Below are 19,369 nucleotides of genomic sequence, written 5' to 3' on the forward strand. Positions count from 1 at the left end.
AACCCAGGAATAGTGCTTTAGGTTAAGAACTTTGCTTCAGGATGAGAACAGAAATCATACTCCGATGGCGCAGCAGCAGCAGGAGGCCCCATTGGCTAAAGTGGTGCTTCAGGTTAAGAACAGTTTCAGGTTAAGTACAGACCTCCGGAACGAATTAAGTACTTAACCCGAGGTACCGCTGTATTGGTTAAACAGTTGAAGCGGGGGGGGGGGGGGGTCCACAGTTGACCAAGAACAACAACAACAAAACCCGAGTCAAATCTGGTGAATCTAATTCAGAGTTATCCAAGTGCCTAGATTATCCTCAAAAGCAAAATTCTAAAATAATCAATTGCCTGTCCCTATTTTAATAACAAGTGACACTTTATTTTTTCTGATTCCTTATGTGTCTTGCACCGGCTTGTGAACCTGAAACTACAATACTGCCTCCATTCATCTGGGACCAAGTCCCACGGAACACTGGGGCTTATATCTGAGTACACGTGTTAGTGTCACATAGGTGTTTAATGACGTCATAACTGGGAGTGGTGCGCTCTCCTCCTTTGGAGCTTTTTAAGCATAGGATTATCTAACTGGGAGTCCTGCATCACTCGGGGTTGAACTAGATCACCCCTGGGATCCCTTCCGACTCCACGAGTCTATGATTCTGTTCTATGGCATTAGCTGCCTCCGGCTGCGGGGAGCGGCTTCCATCAGCTGTCTGTCACTTGCGGACAACCAACCAGGAAGCAGATCGGGGCTTCCGCGTCACTAAGCTCCTCCCTCCCTCCCTGAGCCAGCCTTTCCTGACTTCGGGTCCCCGGATGTTATTGGCCTACAACTCCCATCATCCCCCAACGGCCAGTCCCGCTAGCAAGGGATGATGGGAGTTGTAGGCCAGCGGCGTGGGCCGCCTTGGACTAATCAGAGTGGCGGCTAATCACACCTTCTACCCACGTCGTCTCTATGGTGCGCGCCACTTCCTTGTTTCCCTGGGAGAGGGCCGGAAGCAGGAAGTAGCGCGTGGATGGGAGGACTAGGTGCCGCTGGCCGGAGATGGGGCTGTTCGGGAAGACCCAGGAGAAGCCGCCCAAGGAGCTGGTAAAGGCCGCTTGGAGGGAGGGAGGGAGGGAGGGAGAGGCTGGGCGAAGGGGCAGACTTTGGGAATAGGGCGCCCTGAGCGAGGACAAAGTGTGGCCTCTGTCCTACTAAATATTTCTTATTTCCACAATAATTCCTTTGGGCACAGTTTATAAATACAGTGGTACCTCGGGTTACATACGCTTCAGGTTACAGACTCCGCTAACCCAGAAATAGTGCTTCAGGTTAAGAACTTTGCTTCAGGATGAGAACAGAAATCGTGCAGTGGTGGCGCAGCAGCAGCAGGAGGCCCCATTAGCTAAAGTGGTGCTTCAGGTTAAGAACAGCTTCAGGTTAAGAACGGACCTCCGGAACGAATTAAGTACGTAACCAGAGGTACCACTGTATGGGCATTATTACTATTATTATTATTGTTATTATTATTTGGCCTCTCAGCGCCTTGTGAGGGAGCCGCCTGCCGGGCAGGATGAGCCGAGGCAGGAGTTTAATTTTTTTAAATAAGAATTTATAATAAGAATTTATTATTTATTATTTATTATTTAGAATTTATTATTTAGACCCCGCCCATCTGGCTGGGTTTCCTCAGCCATTACAGTGATCCCTCGGGTTACAGACGCTTCAGGTTACAGACTCCACTAACCCAGAAATAGTACCTCGGGTTAAGAACTTTGCTTCAGGATGAGAACAGAAATTGCGCGGCAGCAGCAGGAGGCCCCATTAGCTAAATTGGTGTTTCAGCTTAAGTACATGTTCAGGTTAAGAACAGACCTCCAGAACGAATTAAGTACGTAACCAGAGGTACCACTGTATTCATTTATTACGTTCACATGCCACCTTTATCTTCAAACGAGCTGAAGCTGTGTGTACGTGGTTCTCCTCCCCATTTCACCCCCACAACAACACTGTGAAGTAGGTCAGGCTAAGACATGGGTAGGCAAACTAAGGCTGGATCCGGCCCAATCGCCTTCTAAATCCGGCCCATGGATGGTCCGGGAATCAGAGTGTTTTGACATGAATAGAATGTGCCCTTTTATTTAAAATGCATCTCTGGGTTATTTGTGGGACATAGGAATTCGTTCGTTCTTTCTTTTTGAAAATATAGTCCAGCTCCCCACAAGGTCTGAGGGACAGTGGACTGACCCCCTGCTGAAAAAGTTTCCTTGACCCCTTGGCTAAGAGGTGGCGACTGGCTTCCAAGGAGCTTCATGGGTCCGGTGGGGCTTCAAACTCTGCTCTTCCAGGTCCTTGCCTGACGATGCTTTTAACCATTACACCACACTGCGGGGGGGGGGGGGAGGCTGGGATGAGGCTGGGCGTAGGGTTTGCACCTGCCTGACAGGGGTCGGTTGAGTAGCTGACACGCCTCCTGCAGGGCTGGGCATCAAGCCCCATGTCGAGGAAGGGCTTGCATGATTCACAGAACTGCAGAATTGGAAGGGATCCTGGCAGGAGGGGGGGGTGTCATCTAGCCCAACCCCCTTGCAGTGCAGGAATCTCAGCTAATTTCCAGTCCCACATGGCAGAAAACACAGGGCGAGCCCCACTGAAATCAAAGGGGCTTCATTTAGTCTTAAGTAGATATGGTTGGGACACTGGTGGCGCTGTGGGTTAAACCAGAGCCTAGGACTTGCCAATCAGGAGGTCGGCGGTTCGTATCCCCGCGACGGGGTGAGCTCCCGTTGCTCGGCCCCTGCTCCTGCCAACCTAGCAGTTCAAAAGCACAGCAAAGTGCAAGTAGATAAATAGGTACCGCTCTGGCAGGAAGGTAAACAGCGTTTCCGTTCGCTGCTCTGGTTTGCCAGAAGCAGCTTAGTCATGCTGGCCACATGACCCGAAAGCTGTATGCCGACTCGCTCGGCCAGTAAAGCGAGATGAGCGCCACAACCCCAGAGTCAGCCACGACTGGACCTAATGGTCAGGGGTCCCTTTTCCTTTACCTTTAGATGTGGTTAGGATGTCACTGTTAAGTCATTATCAACTGAAGTCCCATTGATTTCAACGGGTCTTCTCTAAGAATGACTGGCTGCTGTTCCCAGATGCTAAAAGCAACAGATTCAGCTTCTCATCACTTGGCACTGAAGTAGGTTGGGTACTTACAGAATGTGAAAGTTGGGGCATCCCAGATTAGAATATAAGAGCCCTGCTGGGACAGAACAAAGGTCCGTCTAGTGCAGCTTCCTGTTTGAAGGCAATACCTCTCTTCCATTAATGCTTCTCAGTAGTCGGTACAAACATGTGTGTGGGGGTGTTTAATTGCTTTTCACGTGTGTTTTATAGCATTCTTATCTGTAAACCACCTTGAGTCTGTGTCAAGGAAAAAGGCAGGGTGCAAATAAACATATAATGATAATAATAAGGTGTGCAGGATAAATGGCAAAATCCATGCAACAGTGGAAAAGCTTGAAGGATCCTCAATCACCCCACCCCACATTGCCAGGTTAACTCGAGAGATCGGAAAGCATACGTATCCCTGGTTGTCTTCCAACATAATAAGTGAACCTATTGAAATTAATGGGCATGAAATTAATGGAGAAGTTGAGGGAGGTCCAATAAGCTAAAATATGTGATGTGTAAATTGATATGATTGGAGTTCTTTATGGAAAATTTTAATAAAAAATTATATTTTAAAAAAAAGAAATTAATGGGCATGACTAACAGGGGTCCATTAATTACAGTGGGTCTACTCTGAGTAAGGGACGCGGGTGGCGCTGTGGGTTAAACCACAGAGCCTAGGACTTGCCAATCAGAAGGTCAGTGGTTCGAATCCCCGCGATGGGGTGAGCTCCCGTTGCTCGGTACCTGCTCCTGCCAACCTAGCAATTCGAAAGCACGTCAGAATGCAAGTAGATAAATAGATACTGCTCCAGCGGGAAGGTAAACAATGTTTCCATGTGCTGCTCTGGTTCACCAGAAGCGGCTTAGTCATGCTGGCCACATGACCTGGAAGCTGTACAGCGGCTCCCTCAGCCAGTAAAGCGAGATGAACGCCGCAACCCCAGAGTCAGCCATGACTGGACCTAATGGTCAGGGATCCCTTTACCTTTACCTTACTCTGAGTAAACATTAGTTGATTACAGCCACAAATGTGTTGATAATTCCAAATTTCTTCAAGTAATGTTTCACATTTGTCTACATTAGGCTCATCATATACAGAGTTGCTCATTTGCCTTTATTAAAATCCTCTCTCAAGTTGTCCGTCTTTAATGTGTACGTGTCAGTCAGTTTGACTAACGCACTAATAATCGAAAGCCCTAACCCACAGATACTTGTTCTCAGGAACCAGCTACATATCAGGATTTATATCAGGATCTATGGGCATGATCAATACTATCAGTTGCCCTGGGTTCAATGACCCCTATCCAAACAGCACTGATCATTCTGTTGGTGCTACCCAACTAGCTGGGCCACATCTGCAACCTCTGGGCAGGGCACAGTTTCAAATCTCCGATCTTTCTTTTTCAGGTCAATGAGTGGTCATTGAAGATACGAAAAGAAATGAGAGTGATTGATAGACAGATTAGAGGTCTGTATTCTCTTGGGTTTTCTCTGAATTGCTCTTCTTTCAGATACCCCAAGTAAACACCAGTAAGATTTTAAAAGTTTTTAATTTTTTTTAAAAAAACTTCAACCTATAGAACTTGATTAAATGGTGTACTGTATAGCTTTATGCCCAGATACAGCTCCGATGACATTGCATGGTTGGATCCCACAGCAAATGGTTAACACATCAGTGGGGAACGATGCTGCGTAGCTATTTATTATTCCATTCACCAGCACACTACCTTTAACAGATGGCTCCCTGATTCGAATGTTCCCAGTGCAACCTGTGACCCAGCTATAGGCGCCATCTCCAAGGGACTGAAGCCCCTTCGTCCCCTCTCCCCCAATAAAATATTTTAGGGGCTGGGGCCCCCAAAATTGATGGGCATTGCCATTCAAATTGTGTACATGTGCCACATCATGCAATTGATTGTGTGGAGTGGGGCTTACCTGCCCCCCCCTATTTTATTCAAGTTGTCACTCCTGGACCCAGTAATGCAAAAATCAGCACCTAAGCTGTGCTGGCAATTTGTCAGGCAGCCCATGCTGGCTTCTGCAGTGACCACTAAATTCATCTCCAAGGGATTAGAAGATGCTTGTTCTTTGCTTGGGAAATATGGGGGGGGGGCCTTATATCAAGAGAAAATATCAGTCAAAGCAGTATTTGTATGTGGGATCTGAATATCAGTTTAAAGTTCATGTGGGATAGGCCTTATGCGGCTGTTGTTTTGACCTCACGTGGACCCTAATTGCTTTCTTGGTGATTCCGTTACATTTCCTTGGAACTGGAAATGAAGGCACAGAGGAAGCAAGCTTCGAGATTTCAGTCCAGGCACCCCCTGCCAGAAATACTCGAGGCACCATTCTCTAGAAAGTTCTCCTGTGTGAGCCCCTTTGAAATGAATGCAGGCTGTGCCATAACTTAGCTCCCATTCATTGGAGTGACACTTTTGCAGGGGAATTTCCTGGTGGCCCTTTGTATAGAAGGTTTTTAGTTAACTGGGCTTGAAATATTTAAAATGGAAGCAGCTGCCAGAAGGAACCTTTCCACACAGCTACATGTATAACAAGTTATCCTAGCCTTTCAATAAGGAAATGTATACGAAGTTGTCATAACTTTTCCCCCAATGGTTGCAAACACATCATTAGCATGGTTTACTAGTACAGTCATCCCTTGGTTCTTGAACGCCTTGGCACTTGTACGCTTTGGCTCCTGAACCCCGAAAACCCGGGAGTAAGTGTTCCGGTTTTCAAACTTTTTCATCCAGCACGGCTTCCGCCTGAGTGCAGGAAGCTCCTGCAGCCAATTGGAAGCCGCGCCTTGGTTTTCGAACATTTCGGAAGTCGAACGGACTTCCAGAATGGATTTCGTCCAAGAGCCAAGGTACGACTGTGGTTACTTGGATGATGCTCTACCCACAAATCACTTCTCTAAGAGCACTTCCTCTTCAGTTGAATTCCTCCCATCACTCAGTGCAAGCAAGTGTACTTTAGTTTATTTATTGTTTGAGATTTGTAATAAAATAAAATATAAAAATGTCATTTTCTACCCCAAGCCGTTCATTGGCAGGAATATTTGTTAGCAACTGATGCTGAGTATATTATACTAAGATTGGAACTTACATCTGGCAAGTAGGAAATACTGATTGACTTACCATCCAAGACAGGCATAGGCAAACTCGGCCTGCCAGATGTTTTGGGACTACAACTCCCATCATCCCTAGCTAACAGGACCATTGGTCAGGGATGATGGGAATTGTAGTCCCAAAACACCTGGAGGGCCAAGTTTGCCTATGCCTGATCCAAGACACAGTTCACTCAGAGGTTTGGAGCTGTCATTTGAGGTCAAGGACAAGACCTCACTTCTTGGGAAGTAAGGTAGAACCTTAGCAGCTACCAAATTTGGGTTGGCTTCTATAATCTGCCCCAGATGACAGCAGCCAATATATGCATGTTCTCAGAGCCCCCCGAACATTGTCTTTCATTCAGAGATGTCTTCTTAAGTCCGTGGCCGCTAGTATAGGGAGACTGAGGTGACAGGTGAGTCCCACTCCTTCTCTCCTATGTAGTGTTCACACGCCAAGGAAAATCACGGCTCATTTTTCAAGCCCCGAGCTTCCGCCATCACATTTACTGTTGTTTGCATTGTAGATATTCAGCGAGAAGAGGAAAAGGTAAAAAGATCCATCAAAGATGCTGCCAAAAAGGGTCAGAAAGACGTTTGCGTGGTCCTGGCAAAGGAGATGATTCGTTCGCGGAAAGCTGTGAGCAAACTCTACGCCTCCAAAGCCCACATGAATTCAGTGCTGATGGGGATGAAGAATCAGCTGGGTAAGGAGCTGGGCTTCCATGGCAGCACCTGTCATGATGGAACAAAATGGCTACCGTATTTTTCTCTCTATAAGACGCACAAGACCACAAGACGCACCTAGTGTTTGGAGGAGGAAAAGAAGAAAAAAAGTATTCTGTATCTCAGAAGCCAGAACAGCAAGAGGGATCGCTGCGCACTGAAAGCAGCAATCCCTCTTGCTGTTCTGGCTTCTGTGATAGCTGCGCAGCCTGCATTCACTCCATAAGACGCACACACATTTCCCCTTACTTTTTAGGAGGGAAAAGGTGAGTCTTATAGAGCAAAAAATACGGTACAGTGGTGCCCCGGAAGACGAATGCCTCGCAAGATGAAAAACCCGCTAGACGAAAGGGGTTTTCATTTTGGAGGTGCGTCGCAAGACGAATTTCCCTATGGGCTTGCTTCGCAAGACGAAAATGTCTTGCGAGTTTTTCTGACTTTTTTCCCCTCCCCCCCCTTTTTCTAAGCCGCTAAGCCGCTAATAGCGCTAATCTGCTAAGCCACTAATGGGCTTGCTTCGCAAGACGAAAAAACCGCTAGACGAAGAGACTCGCGGAACGGATTCTTTTCGTCTTACGACGCACCACTGTACTTAAATTTCTCTTCCATCAAATCACACAGGCAACTGAATACAAAAGAAAGCTATCATCTATATCTATCTATCTATCTATCTATCTATCTATCATCTATCTATCAATCTATCATCTATCTATCTATCTATCTATCTATCTATCTATCTATCATCTATCTATCATCATCTTATTCTTTTAGTACTGCTCTAACCACATGAAAGGGTAGCAGTGGGTTAGGAAATACCCATGCAATAGGCTTTGTCCACCAAGCTGTGTTATTCAGCTATATTCCCCTGCAGCATAGGCTCGCACCTTGCAGAAGCTCTTCTCACAGTGCCAGGTGCATGTGCAAAGGGGGCCTTGGACAAACATTTATCCAGAATTCCCCCACCTCAAGCAATCTGTCCTGAAGCTGAGCTGGGTGCAATGCTGCAACAGTCTTTCTCTCCCGTAGAAAACTCTGGAATAAAATGACGCTTGGTAATAGAGGCTTCGAACCTCATTAGACCAAATGAGCATAAAATGATCAAGGGTCAAAAATACAGAAAGAAATAGAAGACTGTTGTGAAGACTGTAGGACTAAACAGTTCACACCATAGATTTATTTTTATGCTGTGCTGTAGCAATAGTAGTAGTAGTAGTAGTAGTAATAATTATTATTATTATTATTATTATTATTATTATTATTATTTATTATTTATACCCCGCCCATCTGGCTGGGCTTCCCCAGCCACTCTGAGTGGCTTTCAACAAAATATTAAAATACAATAATGCATCAAACATTAAAATCTTCCCTAAACAGGGCTGCCTTCAGATGCCTTCTAAAAGTCTGGTAGTTGTTGTTCCCTTTGACATCTGGTGGGAGGGCGTTCCACAGGGCGAGTGCCTGGTACTCTGTAACTTGGCTTCTCGCAGTGAGGGAACTGTCAGAAGGCCCTTGGCGCTGGACCTCAGTGTCCGGGCAGAACGATGGGGATGGAGACGCTCCTTCAGGTATACTGGGCCGAGGCCGTTTGGGGCTTTAAAGGTCAGCACCAACCCTTTGAATTGTGCTCGGAAACGTACTGGGAGCCAATGTAGGTCTTTCAAGACCAGTGTTATGTGGTCTTGGCGGCCATTCCCAGTCACCAGTCTAGCTGCCGCATTCTGGATTAGTTGTAGTTTCCGGGTCACCTTCAAAGGTAGCCCCACAAAGGTAGCAAAGGTCAGTAATGTTTGAATAAAGAAGCAAGTTGTAGCAAACTACACCTCTTCTTTCCACATGATAGCAGTATGCAACCCAGGACTTCCCCTTTAGAAAAGTGCTCTTCCAAAAGGCTTGGTTTCCTTCCACCTTGCTACACATTTGAGGTCTGCGGAGCTTTGGAAGGTAACTAAGGTTTTGTAGAAGATGAGCACTTTTCCTTGCAGTTCGGTGGCATTCTGCATGAACCTCAACTTGTAGCTTATGTCACTCCAAATAAACAAAGAGCTGGGGAGGCAAACCACGAGGTCAGGTTTGCATGCAATGCTGGACCATACATGGCTTGGCTCTGGCGGCAGCAGGACCAGGGTGGAGCAACGTGGCTGCGATCTTTTGCTCCAGGCACACACCTGCTTCCTCATTCTTGCAGTGTTATGTACAAATAAAGCCACCATTGGGTACAGTGTCATGTGATATTGCCTTCTTGTGGTTTAATCATCACAGGTTGGTTTGTTTTTTTAACAAAAATCAAGTGGCCTTGGAAGGATTTGTATACAGTGGTACCTCAGGTTACATACGCTTCAGGTTACATATGCTTCAGGTTACAAACTCTGCTAACCCAGAAATAGTGCTTCAGGTTAAGAACTTTGCTTCAGGATGAGAACAGAAATCGTGCTCCGGCGGCGCGGCAGCAGCAGAAGGCCCCACTAGCTAAAGTGGTGCTTCAGGTTAAGAACAGTTTCAGGTTACGAACAGACCTCCAGAACGAAATAAGTACCGTATTTTTCTCTCTGTAAATGCACAAGACGCACCTAGTTTTTGGAGGAGGAAAACAAGAAAAAAAGTATTCAGTATCTCAGAAGCCAGAACAGCAAGAGGGATCGCTGTGCAGTAAAAGCAGCAATCCCTCTTGCTGTTCTGGCTTCTGTGACAGCTGCGCAGCCTGCATTCGCTCCATAAGATGCACACACACCTTTTTAGGAGGGAAAAAGTGAGTCTTATAGAGCAAAAAATACGGTACTTAACCCGAGGTACCACTGTCCTTGAAAGCGTCACAAGCAAGATGCTGGACCAGATAAGCCTTGATGTAACTTTGCAGGCCTCTGATCACATCCTTATCCTAGAAAATCTTTGGGGGTCTTTTTCAGAAGCGGAAAGGAAAATAATACCCTGTTCTTTATGAACACTCTTATTGTTGGCTTTTTATAAGTTATCAAGTTGATAGAAAAGGTGGACATCTTGTAATCTTAGGTACCCTCAACTCCCCTCTGAATTGAATAGGAACCTTGATCTGGTGGCAGGGAACAGCCCAATCTGATGTTCTGCTGGTCTGAATTTGATCCAAAAATCTTCCATGCCTTCTCTTGGCAGCTGTCCTGAGAGTGGCTGGCTCATTACAGAAGAGCTCAGAAGTAATGAAAGCCATGCAAAACTTAGTAAAGATCCCTGAAATCCAGGCTACAATGCGGGAGTTGTCCAAAGAAATGATGAAGGTAAGAGTACTCTCTTAATTCTTTTTTTCTATGATCTGGCTGTGTAAAATGGTAGCAAGGAAAGCAGTCTAGCATGCAAGAGATATAGTACCTGCTTCAGATCATTGTTGCCTTGTTTGTTGATATCCTGGCTCCTTCTGCCTTCCCTTTGCCAGATGAGGCCACTTGAACATCAGTCCAAAGGAGATCAGCTGTCAAACTTCCCTTGTCTCTGGATTTATTAATTTTTTAAAAAAGGTACCCCTGCCCATACGGGCCAGTCTTAACAGACTCTAGGGTTGTGCGCTCATCTCACTCTAGAGGCCGGGAGCCAGCGCTGTCCACAGACACTTCCGGGTCACGTGGCCAGCGTGACAAGCTGCATCTGGCGAGCCAGCGCAGCACACGGAACACCGTTTACCTTCCCGCTATTAAGCGGTCCCTATTTATCTACTTGCACCCGAGGGTGCTTTCGAACTGCTAGGTTGGCAGGCGCTGGGACCGAGCGACGGGAGCGCACCCCGCCGCGGGGATTCGAACCGCTGACCTTTCGATCGGCAAGTCCTAGGCGCTGAGGCTTTAACCCACAGCGCCACCCACGTCCCATTAATTTTTTTAGCTGCTTTCAATTGTTTGTTGGGACACTCCAAGCTGTGGCTGAAAACTAGAGCCCAATTTCCAGGTCTACAAGTGTATGATCCTGGTCTGTATATACAAATAACTTAATCTTCCAGCATCTACATTTTCTTTAGGCAGGTATTATCGAAGACATGCTGGAGGATACTTTTGAAGGTATGGAAGACCAAGAAGAGATGGAAGAGGAAGCAGAAATGGAGATTGACAAAATTTTGTTTGACCTTACAGCTGGTGAGTGGAAGTGTGCACGAGTGTCTATAGATAAATGTATGTGCCATATCCTACTTTTTACTGTTGGCAAAACTGGCCAGCTTCATTTGCAGCGCCAGCTCTCCCGTAATATTAAATGGAAGCTTAATAATAATAATAATAATAATAATTTATTATTTGTACCCCGCCCATCTGGCTGGGTTTCCCCAGCCACTCTGGGCGGCTTCCATAGAAACCAAAAATACACTAAAGCTTGACTCTGAACAGGTGTTGCTGAGCAAATGAGACCCTGGAGTCTGTAAGGGTTATATGCTACAGCTTTTAAGCATTCTCTTGAGTCTGTATTATGTTTCAGGAAGTGAAGCTAAATGGCTGTTTCATCTTCCAGTTCTCCCACCTAGTCCAGTGGTGGGGAACCTCCAAACCATGAGCTTAACTAGGCTAGACAGCAGTCAAAATTTAGCTCGCAAGGCTGTTTTCCAGACATCATATATGTGTATTTAGGGTAGATAAAGACCTGGCAGCAAATAAACAATTGGGAGTCTTGAAGTGCACTCCCAATGGTTCCTTGGCCAGCATGTCTTGTATTTGCTTGTATTTGTACTGCCTTCCCAAAGCCGGGAAGGAGATATGGGGGCTATGACAGGGTCCTAGAGTCCTCCTGTCTCCTTCCCAAACCCTAGTTAGCACTTTCCCAGCTTTCGGAAGGAGATGGGAGGGCCCTAGGACCCTACCAGAGGGGACGCGGGTGGCGCTGTGGGTTAAACCACAGAGCCTAGGACTTGCTGATCAGAAGTTCGGCGGTTCGAATCCCCGCGACGGGGTGAATCCCCGCGACGGGCTGCGCCTCCCCGCTGTCCCCCGAGCTTGTGGGGCTGCCCGATATCTGCACGAAGCCCGGGGCGCAGGGTTGCTTCGGGATGCAGGCTGCTATCCGCAAGCCTTGGGAGCCCGACGGGAACTCCCGCAGAGCTCCCAAGGCTTGCGGAGAGCTTCTTGAAGCCTGGAGAGCGAGAGGGGTCGGTGCACACCGACCCCTCTCGCTCTCCAGGCTTCACCGAAAGCCTGCATTCGCCCCATAGGACACACACACATTTCGCCTTCATTTTTGGAAGGGAAAAAGTGCATCCTATAGGGCGAAAAATACGGTAATCCCACCCTGCTTAGAATTCTGGGATTGTTCTGGATTGAGCCTTTATATTTTGGCGCTGCTTTTTCAACTGCAAGTGTGCTTTGCCTTTTCTTGCAGGAGCCTTGGGTAAAGCACCCAGTAAGGTCACCGACGCCCTGCCAGAACATGAGCCTGAAGGGGCTACAGCAGCTGTTGTTGATGAAGATGAAGAAGAAGATATTGAAGCAATGCAGTCGCGGTTAGCGACTCTCCGTAGCTAAATGTAGACTGGCTTTGCAGTTTGGTGCATTTTTCCACAGGCTGCCCTGTCATGCCTTTTAACAGTGCAAAACTTCATGCAAAAGTCTTTCCTGTATATATTCCTATATCTATTTTTTTGTGGGTTTGCCTTCAGAGATATTATTTTTAACTTTTCTGTCAACCTATGCCCAACACTAAACCGCTCTTGGGGAATGGAGAAGGGATGGCATATGTATTCTCAAACAAAAAATAAAATAAAAACCTATTTGAATGAGCTTGTGCTTTACGTACTGTCTTCTGCGGGCTGTACCTGCAACAACAGCATTATGTACATTTCTGAAACAGTATGACTAGATTTTAATAAACAGTTTTTAACACTTTCCTGCAGTCCCTGGTGAGCTGGTAGTTTCTTTCAAGTATGTGGACTGAACACACAAACCTCTTGCCAGTTATTAAAAACCAAGCAAACTCTTCAGCCACAAAGTGCAGTTCTGATTAGCTTAATACAGTTGATCTCCTGCAAGTAAAAGTTAGATGTAAAAGAAGAAGAAGAAGTCTATACTGAAATACTAAAAAAGGCCTGGCAGCAAAGTGCGGGGGGTGGGATCCAAAATGGTACAAGTAAAATAAAACTCTGTGTCACTAAGCAGTTTTAGGTACATAAAACCTGTTTTTTATTTATATTCTTAAAGATTTTGTAAAGAAGCTTGCCGGGTAATCCAGTCAAAAGCTCATCAAAATGGAGATGTCACATTACAATAAGCCATAGGCACAGTGCAGTTTTAAATAACAAAGGATGCATTTCCAGAAAGCCTTTATATCGCAATTAAATTACAGTGGTACCTCTGGTTAAGAACTTAATTCGTTCCAGAGGTCCCTTCTTAACCTGAAACTGTTTTTAACCTGAGGTACCACTTTAGCTAATGGGGCCTCCCGTTGCCGCCGCACTGCCAGCACGCGATTTCTGTTTTCATCCTGAGGTAAAGTTCTTAACCCGAGGCACTACTACCGGGTTAGCGGAGTCTGTAACCTGAAGTGTTTGTAACCCGAATCGTTTGTAACCTGAGGTACCACTGTCATGATCCACCATCCAGTTTTCCAAATCATGCTCAAGTAGCGCAGATGACAGGAAATCAATATGCAGGTACAGCAAAAAGTCATATATACATCAAGATTTACATTGCATGGAAAAGTAATCAACAGAAGGATTGGAATTAACAAAAGGTACATGAATCGTACCTCAGAGTGACAAATTTGAGGGGTGTAGGCCACAGGTGAACAGAAGGTAGATCTGAATCTCCCGGAAGATTTCCAGATGATTTCCAGTAGATCCATAATGGTTTCCGACTCACAATTGTTTTAACATTAGCAATAATGAAAAGGCCAGGCTGCCAACATGAAGGAAGCTTGAGGGAAAAGGAAATGGATTTATGTGTCAAAGGAATGCAGTGATCCCTAATACTGAAATCACTCCTGGGCTTAAGCATGTGGCTCAGATATGCTGGATTTTAAGTGGTTCCTCCCTTGGATCACTATTTTGCACTTGGTTTCTGGTGGTGAGCCTTGGGGATCTATTCAAAAACAAAGTACTGTATTTTTCGCCCTATAGGACGCACCAGCCCATAGGATGCACCGGCCCATAGGACACACCTAGTTTTTTGGGGGGGAAATAAGAGGGAAAATTTTTATCCCCCCCCCCCCAGCCGCAGATATCTGCCCGAAGCGCGGGGTGCTCTGCTTCGGCGCGCACCGCGCTCCGGGCAGCAGGCTGCTATCCACATCCTAGGGAGCCCTGCGGGAACTCCCGTGGGCTCCCCAGGCTTGCTGATAGCTTCCTGAAGCCTGGAGAGCGAGAGGGGTCGGTGCGCACCGACCCCTCTCGCTCTCCGCGCTTCAGCGGAAGCCTGCATTCACCCCATAGGACGCACACAGATTTCCCCTTCATTTTTGGAGGGGAGGGCGAAAAATACAGTATATTTTTCGCTCTATAAGACGCACCTTTCCCTTCCTAAAAAGTAGGGAAGTGTGTGTGCGTATTATGGCGCTCCCAGGGGGAAAGCCCCCAAGAGCTGGACACACACTCCGTGCACTCTTTAAAGGAAGCGCGGCTTTTGGGGGAGCCTTAGCCACACGCAGCCTCTCGCGGGCAGGGGATGAAGCCAGGGCAGTGAGCTAGATCGCTGTGTTGCGGTCCCGCTCGTTGTCCTGGCTTCTGGCCTACCCGTGCAAAGCCTCCGCAAGGCACGTGGAGCCTTCATCCCCTTCGTGGGGCTATCCAAAAGCCAGAACAGCTAGCGCTCCCTCTAGCTGTTCTAGCTTCTGGCTTAGCTGCGTGCAGCTCTGTCCCTTCCCCCACCTCCCAGAAAAGCCCCCCAAGAGCCGCGCTCCCTTTAAAGAGGGAGCTCTTGTGGGAGGTGGGGGGAAAGCCAGTAGGCTTGCTTTCACTGAAGCCAGGAGGGCAAGAGGGATCGGTGAGCACCAATCCCGCTTGCTCTCCTGGCTTCAGGGATAGCCCCGCAAGGTCTCCTGAGGGAAGATGGAGGAGCGCTCCCTCTTAGCTCAGGATGCTTTGCATTGCTTTTTTATTTCTTGTTTTCCTCCCCTAAAAACTAGGTGCGTCTTATGGTCTGGTGCTTCTAATAGAGCGAAAAATACGGTAGATTCCCACAGGCCTGCAGGACATTCACCCCGTTGTAATGAATGCCACGATACTGCTCTCCTCCCTCTATATCTGAGATCCAGTGCCAAGGGCCTTCTGGCGGTTCCCTCATTGCGAGAAGTAAGGTTACAGGGAACCAGGCAGAGGGCCTTCTTGGTAGTGGCACCTGCCCTGTGGAACGCCCTCCCAGCAGATGTCAAGGCAATAAACAACTATTTTACTTTTAAAAGACAACTGAAGGCAGCCGTTTTTAGGGAAGTTCTTAATGTCTAATGCTGTATTGTTTTTAATATTCAGTTGGAAGCCGCCCAGAGTGGCTGGGGAAACCCAGGCAGATGGACGGGGTATAAATAAATTATTATTATTATTATTATTATTATTATTATTATTATTATTATATATCAACCTAACAAAAATGAGTTACGTTTCTCAAGTTTATCCTCTTTGTAAATCAGTAGCTTGTTTTAATGTGTGCATACCAATGTATGCACTATTATGTGTACATTAATAAAGGATATTTTTATGCATGCCCTTACGTTTGTTTCTGTTGCAAAGACAAAAACATCTTATGAATGCAGGGAGAAAAACCTGCGGGCAGCCGACATAATCCAGTTTCTGCAGTCAGTTGTAATTTGATTCGGCTGCAAGGTTGTACAGTATTGGTATGGTATTACCAGCATTCACCATGCTAATAATACGTATCATCAAATGCATTTTTTTGCTGTCCATGTCATCTAAGTACTGTAGTTGGGAGATTCCCCCGCTTTCCTGTCTAGTGCTATTTGTTCCCATACGAAAGGTATGTGACAAAGTTTCCCCCTAGTGGGGAAAAACGAAATCACCTTTGGTCTTCTACAAAGCCTTGTACTTTCTGCTGCAAGTGCTACAAGCATATCTCTCAAATGTGCTCCTGGTTGATAAAGAGGTCAGCTGACTGCTATAATCAAGCAATACATTCATTAATTTCAGCATATATATTTAGGTAGAATGTGGGCATTTCCATATTTGGGCTCATATCTGCTCGGACAACGCAAGTCAGATACAAAATACATCAGATCTGAGTCCTGGGGAACAAAGAACATTGTCATTGTGTGAATGTCACTTATTTTCTGTTTTCACAAATATCCCCGGTCTGTTATGCAAACATTCATTCATACAAACATAAAAGGGACTCTGCTTCATGAATTGCATCCTAAGAAACATCATTTTTGTGTGTGTCAGTCTGCTGCCAGGGAAGAAAGCACAGTCTACTCTACTTGCCTCTAGATCTTTGCTCCTAGTTCTGCCATCAAAGCTTTATAGAATCACAGAATAGTAGAGATGGAAGGGACCCCAGGAATCTCAGCTAAAGCATCCATGACAGGTGCCCATCCAACCTCTGGTGAAAAACCTCCAAGGAAGGAACAGCTCTGACTGTCACAAAGTTCTTCCTGAATTTTAGTCAGAATATCCTTCCTTGTAACTTGAAGCCATAGGTTTGGGTCCTACCCTCCAGAGCAGGAGAAAACAAGCTTGTTCCCTCTTTCTTCCATGCCTTTGAATATTGAATAAAAGACAACGGTAAGGACTTTCCCCTTGTTTCTGCTTCTGGCAGCCTGCCGTGGGAGTTTTGTTCTCTGCTGCCTGACATATACCGATGTAATCGCTATGTCTGACATAAGGATGGAGCTATGTAGGGTCATTGGCTGGCTTCACGGTTTTCCAGTATCGTGATTTTTGACGTGGCAATATATCGCGAATCGTGATGGGGGAGGTGCTGTGCAAAAATCACAATGTGGGGGAAATCGTGAAGCCAGCCAACACCTCTCTCGATTCCTGCAAGCCCCTGTTAACTCTGCCAGCGCAGCTCTCCCCTGCTTCATCATCACAAGAGCAGGCACCGGCAAAAATCACGATGTGGGGGAAACTGTGAAGTCAGCTTATGGCTCTACAATGGTACCTCAGGTTAAGTACTTCATTCGTTCCAGAGGTCTGTTCTTAACCTGAAACTGTTCTTAACCTGAGGTACCACTTTAGCTAATGGGGCCTCCCGCTGCCGCCACACGATTTCTGTTCTCATCCTGAAGCAAAGTTCTTAACCCGAGGTACTATTTCTGGGTTAGCGGAGTCTGTAACCTGAAGTGTATGTAACCCAAGGTACCACTGTACTGACGTAGTTCCATCATTATTTCAAACATCGTGATATAGCGGTATATCACAATATTTAGCTGACGATAGGGGCGCAGGTGGCGCTGTGGGTTAAACCACAGAACCTAGGGCTTGCTGATCAGAAGGTCGGCGGTTCGAATCCCCACGATGGGGTGAGCTCCCGTTGCTCGGTCCCTGCTCCTGCCAACCTAGCAGTTCGAAAGCACACCAGTGCAAGTAGATAAACAGGTACTGCTCCAGCGGGAAGGTAAACGGCGTTTCTGTGCGCTGCTCTGGTTCGTCAGAAGCAGCTTAGTCATGCTGGCCACATGACCCGGAAGCTGTACGCCGGCTCCGTCGGCCAATAAAGCAAGATGAGCACCGCAACCCCAGAGTGTGTCACGACTGGACCTAATGGTCAGGGGTCCCTTTACCTTTACCTTATATTGTGAAGTTGAAAACCAGCCATCACCCAGCCCTACTGTTCCCCTTTATGTAGTTTCATCATTATTTCAAACATCATGATATATTGGTATATCACAATATTTAGCTATCATATCTCCTCCTCCTCCATGGAGGAGACTCTTGACAGTCCCATGGAGTGCAAGAAGATCAAACCTATCCATTCTGAAGGAAATCAGCCCTGGAAAAGACCCTGATGTTGGGAAAGATGGAGGGCACAAGGAGAAGGGGACGACAGAGGACAAGATGGTTGGACACTGTTCTCGAAGCTACCAGCATGAGTTTGACCAAACTGCGGGAGGCAGTGGAAGACAGGAGTGCCTGGCGTGCTCTGGTCCATGGGGTCACGAAGAGTCGGACACGACTAAACAACTAAACAATAACAACAATAACAACAATAATATCTCCTCTCAGTCTCCTCCCCCCCAGCTAAACATACCCAGCTCCTTCAACCGTTCCTCATAAGGTTTGGTTTCCAGACCCTTGATCATCTTTGGTGGTCCTCCTCTGCACATGTCCCAGCTTGTCAACTTCAAGGGACTGTTTTCAGAGGAAGCACTGTGAGGTAGAGAGACTGTTTGCCATCAAGGGACAGTTGGTTTACCTTTGCTGCCCCACCTCCAGCCAGAGGAAGTTGCCGCCTGGGGGTATCATTCATACACATATTTTAATGAGATGAATACAGTGGTACCTCAGGTTAAGTACTTAATTTGTTCCGGAGGTCTGTTCTTAATCTGAAACTGTTCTTAACCTGAAGTACCACTTTAGGTAATGGGGCCTCCCGCTGCTGCCGCGCTGCCGGAGCATGATTTCTGTCCTCATCCTGAAGCAAAATTCTTAACCTGAGGTACTATTTCTGGGTTAGTGGAGTCTGTAACCTGAAGCATCTGTAAACCGAGGTACCACTGTAGTGTGAAAGATTATGAGTCATGGGCAGTGTTTTTATTCTAGAAAAAAAGAGATGCCGGTTCTCACCATTAAGTTGTTACAGTAAGTGCCACATTTTTAACCAGTGCTTTTCTTTTAGGGGGAAAAATATGTCGGTACTGTGTACCACTGAGTACCCCAAAAAGAAAGAAAAAAACACTGGTCATGGGATGGATAGAGAGTTTGCAAACAAAAAAGTGCTTAGCTTATTTTTCTGGCTGATGTTTTAATGCCGTTAATATCGTTGAATAGATTATATCATTGTGATGTTTAGCTTATTTTTTGCTTAAAGGTTGCAATTGTTTCACTGAGGATTTGCTAATTACTCTATATGGTGTGTCTCTGAAGAAGTGCGCATGCACACGAAAGCTCATACCAAGAACTAACTTAGTTGGTCTTTAAGGTGCTACTGGAAGGAATTTTTTTATTTTCTTTTGACTATGGCAGACCAACACGGCTACCTATCTGTAACTGGATCTATAAGGCTTATGATGCATATTATTATTAATTATTATTTATTGAATTTATATACCGCCCTATACCCGGAGGTCTCGGAGAGGTTCACATAAATAGATCACAGTATATAAAATAAAAATAAAAGCAAAAGCTCAGTAATATCCCCTACAAAAGAGCCGCATTTTAAACGTGGATGGGATGTTGATCAGGTCAACCAAAGGCCTGGTTGATGCTGAAAGAGGCTCCGCACAGCATCAGGGCAGGTGCGAGGTCCCTCGCGCGCCCGGCCCTCCCAGCCGCGCTCGTGCGGCCCTCGGCCGCTT

The 19,369-nt window shown here is 46.4% G+C and overlaps 1 protein-coding gene across 1 annotated transcript; it reads left to right on the forward strand.

The window, feature by feature from the left end:
• Positions 1–922: 922 nt before the first annotated feature.
• CHMP3 (charged multivesicular body protein 3) lies at positions 923–12,689 on the forward strand. The gene is made up of 6 exons (XM_081838275.1): positions 923–1,080; positions 4,543–4,603; positions 6,772–6,951; positions 10,097–10,218; positions 10,950–11,064; positions 12,293–12,689. Exons 1-6 carry the CDS (start codon positions 1,036–1,038, stop codon positions 12,433–12,435), a joined length of 666 nt encoding a protein of 221 aa, XP_081694401.1. The 5' UTR covers positions 923–1,035; the 3' UTR covers positions 12,436–12,689.
• Positions 12,690–19,369: the final 6,680 nt, after the last annotated feature.

Source organism: Podarcis erhardii, assembly GCF_964252035.2.
Source record: "Podarcis erhardii genome assembly, chromosome: 13".
Classification (NCBI taxonomy): domain Eukaryota; kingdom Metazoa; phylum Chordata; class Lepidosauria; order Squamata; family Lacertidae; genus Podarcis; species Podarcis erhardii.